We start from the raw sequence: 3,153 nt of genomic DNA, 5'->3' as shown, positions 1-3,153 counted from the left end.
ATCAGCATCACGGCCTGCTCAGCCCACTCTCGCGGCACCTACAGAATGATCTAAGATTCAGAATACGTGAACAGGGAGTGGTCAATATATAAAGCAAACGGAAATGCTGTTTATACCTGAGCAGGAAACCGCATCGGCAGCTGTGGGAGACGTGGCACGTCGATCACCTCCCGTGCGCCCGACGAACTCGTCACGCCTATAGTCCACTTCAGCGTTGGCAACGTCGGTGGTACTGAAGCCTCCGCGGTCTCTGGGACCCTCGTGCTCCCCTCTCCCCCACCTCCATCACCCACACCTCGCCCACCAGCAGGGGCTCTAGCGCCTCGTCCCCGACCCCGTGTAGAGCGACCACCGCGGCTCCGCCCTCGTCCCTCCAAGCCCCCACTCCAGCTACCCGTCTCTCGAACTCCTCCTCCACCCCCAGGCTCCTCGCCAGGTACCGATCCGCATAAGCAGCATAGTCCAAGGGGCGTCACAGGTGCCTCTCCAGATCCGTGTCCGGCACGGTGAACAGCTCAAGCTCAGCATGAGTGTAGGACTCAGTCCTCTGCCCGCGTGGAGGAAGCAGCCCGGGAACCACGAACGCTGGAAGACCAAGTGACTATCGAGTCACTCGATCCCCCAGGTACCACTGCCAGCCCAGTGGGAACTCCAGTAGGACCCTGCTCTGCGTCACCTCCCGACTCCTCGGAAGGAAGTCAGCCTCCATCCCTGCCCACCGGTCCCAGCAAACTTGCAATTCAAATTTTGGATTCATTCATAAGTTTACTCGCCGAAAAATTTGATAAAAGAAAAGCAAGAGATGTCGATCATACCACAACCCCTGTCAGGTTGTCCAGCCAGCGCCGGAAAGTCATCACCTCTCCTCGTCGCTCCTTTGCTCTCCGGTACGCCTTACCCCAGGCTAAGCCGCGTGAGAGTAAGTTCGAGTCCGTACAAGTATTCTCGGGTGGGAACATCCCGAGAACCTCGTAAGCCCAAAGCTGCAAGTTTCGTAATTCAAGTCCAATCAATCTCAAATGCATAATTCAAATCAAAAAGCAGTCGAAAGTAATTCAAAAGCAATAATTCAAAATCATACCTCAAACACCCGCCAGTACCCTCCAACTGTGTCTCCAACCCCGCGAGAAGCAGCTCCAAGGAGACAGTAGAGCGTGCACAGAGCAGCACCTCCCCAGTCGAAGCGTCCTGCCTGTCCCAAGTCGACCAAGCCCGCTAGATAGCACAGGTGCACCCGGCTGCACTTGTTCGGGAACAGAGAAGCCCCGAACAAGTATAGCAAGTATGCCCGGGCCATCTGGGCCGCCTCCTCGTCGGTCGCAGGCTCGTGGTCCCAGTACTCCACGAACTGCCCGTAAGCTGCCATCCCCCCGCTGTGGCGTGGCACTCGCCCGAGGAACCACTTCAGAGCCGCGTCGTCCAGCACCAGACTCGAGTCGTAAGGGATCGGGTCTCCTCCAACTCTGAGCCCTGTGATCGCCGCGAAGTCGAGTGGCGTCACTGTCATCTCCCCGAACCGGAAGTGGAAGGTATTGACACCACCTCTCCGCCAGCACTGTAAGCACAGCCCGGTCCACCCTCACCACTGTTAGCAGTTGTACAAAGGGTCCAAACCCTGCTGCCTCCACCAGTGCTTGCACCCTCTCAGGCAAGGCCCTGAAGTGCGCCAGTGAGCTGGCTGAGCCCCCGTGGCCGTACACGTCCGTCGTGCGCTGTTTCAACAAAGCAAGAAAATCGCATTAGATCTCAAGCAGGAAATAAAATTTGAAGTAAATTGCGGGATTCAAGAAAAGATAGTGATCGAAAACTCACCGTGACCGAGCCAGAGGAGATGTGTGAAGCTCGGTCCCAGAGGAGCATCTCCTCAGGGTAGTCAGCGTAGCCGGGGACGTAAGCCGTCATCCCCACAGGCTCAAAGAAGTGTAGTCGAGGAGCATACGTAGCCGGAGTGAACTCGGGCCGCTCCCTCGCCAGGTAGGCTCGCCGCCCCTCCAAGTAGGCTTTCGCCTCGTCTACCGCGGTAACCCGTACTTCAGCAGCCGCCTCGGCATCCACCCTATCCCCTCCCAATGCCTCCGCCTCCGGTACAACCACCTCTTGGGCGCCCGAGCCCGCTCCGCTTAGTAAAGCCCCTAAAAGCGACGCCGAAGCCCGGTCCTCAGGCGTGCTAGCGTCCGTCAGCACCACTGCAACCACAGAGTCGAGACCAAGCGCGTCCAAGACATCCCGGGGCTCCGCGTCCTCTAGGAAGTCCCCGTCCGCGAACGGAACAGGGCGTGAGGACCCGATCCCGCTATCCCCACTCCTCGGCTCCAACACCGTCGTCGTCCTCAGCACCGGCGTCTCGCTGAACTGTCCGACAACTACCTCCTCACCACCGAGGTCGGCTATCCCCCCGTCGCTCGCCTGCTCAGCAGCCGCAAACAACTCCTCCACGGTAGGGGTAAGAGGCCTGCCCGAACCCCCGACTCCACTGCCCGAACCCCTGACTCCACTGCCCGAACCTTCGTCCCCGCTGACGGAGCCCTCCACTGCTGCCACCTCTGCACCCTCACCGGCAGCGACCGCCACTGAACTCCCTCCAGCGACCCCCGGGTCACCAGCAGCCGCCACCACCGTGGCACCGGCCGTGGCGTCCCCGCCGCTGGGCTCCGCCCCTGCGCCACCGCCATTCCCCTCAACTGCCACCACCGTGGCACCAACGGTGACCTCCTGACCGATGACCTCCATCCCTTCGCCGCCGCCGACTGCCCCGTCCTCGTTCCCCCTCGCCATACCAAGAGTGAGAGAGTCGAGAGGATTGAGAGGAGTGAGAGAGTCGAGAGGATTGAGAGAGTTGAGAGAGTCGAGAGAGTGAGAGAGTCGAGAGAGTGAGAGCGGTCGAGAGAGATGAGATCGGTCGATTTGGTTCTCGAGCGCTCGAGAACCAGGGTCTTAACCCCCGAATCAAAAGAGGAAGATGAAGGGGCGATGGACCCCAGCAACGGTCCCGAGCGCTCGACACCACTCCCAAGCGCTCGGGAGTGGGTCACCAGTGCTTGACTCTTTTTGTTGCTTTTCGTAAGCTCATGCATTTCACCTTGATTAATGATCATTGTCCTTCAAGAATTTTTACAAAATCAATCTCAGTCCTGTTTAAATTCGAGTCGAGAC

General features: G+C 59.1%; 1 protein-coding gene across 1 annotated transcript; it reads right to left on the bottom strand.

The window, feature by feature from the left end:
- Nucleotides 1-472: 472 nt before the first annotated feature.
- Nucleotides 473-2,775, bottom strand: LOC131327711 (uncharacterized). The gene is made up of 5 exons (XM_058360850.1): nucleotides 1,813-2,775; nucleotides 1,587-1,712; nucleotides 1,082-1,555; nucleotides 816-983; nucleotides 473-601 (listed from the first exon to the last, which is right to left on the bottom strand). The coding sequence occupies exons 1-5, from the start codon at nucleotides 2,773-2,775 to the stop codon at nucleotides 473-475; spliced, it is 1,860 nt and encodes a 619-aa protein (XP_058216833.1).
- Nucleotides 2,776-3,153: the final 378 nt, after the last annotated feature.

This window comes from Rhododendron vialii, chromosome 5a (genome assembly GCF_030253575.1).
Source record: "Rhododendron vialii isolate Sample 1 chromosome 5a, ASM3025357v1".
In the NCBI taxonomy this organism is placed as follows: domain Eukaryota; kingdom Viridiplantae; phylum Streptophyta; class Magnoliopsida; order Ericales; family Ericaceae; genus Rhododendron; species Rhododendron vialii.
The sequence above is the reverse complement of the archived record's forward strand: the minus strand, read 5'-3'. Positions and strand labels throughout refer to the sequence as shown.

Excerpts from the sequence above, each read along its gene's own strand:
- LOC131327711 (XM_058360850.1), bottom strand. The coding sequence starts at position 2,775 with ATGGCGAGGGGGAACGAGGACGGGGCAGTCGGCGGCGGCGAAGGGATG. Across the intron at positions 1,556-1,586 it reads CCTTTGTACAACTGCTAACA|TGCTGGCGGAGAGGTGGTGT; the intron begins GTGGTGAGGGTG and ends CTGTGCTTACAG. Across the intron at positions 984-1,081 it reads GGTACTGGCGGGTGTTTGAG|CTTTGGGCTTACGAGGTTCT; the intron begins GTATGATTTTGA and ends CGAAACTTGCAG.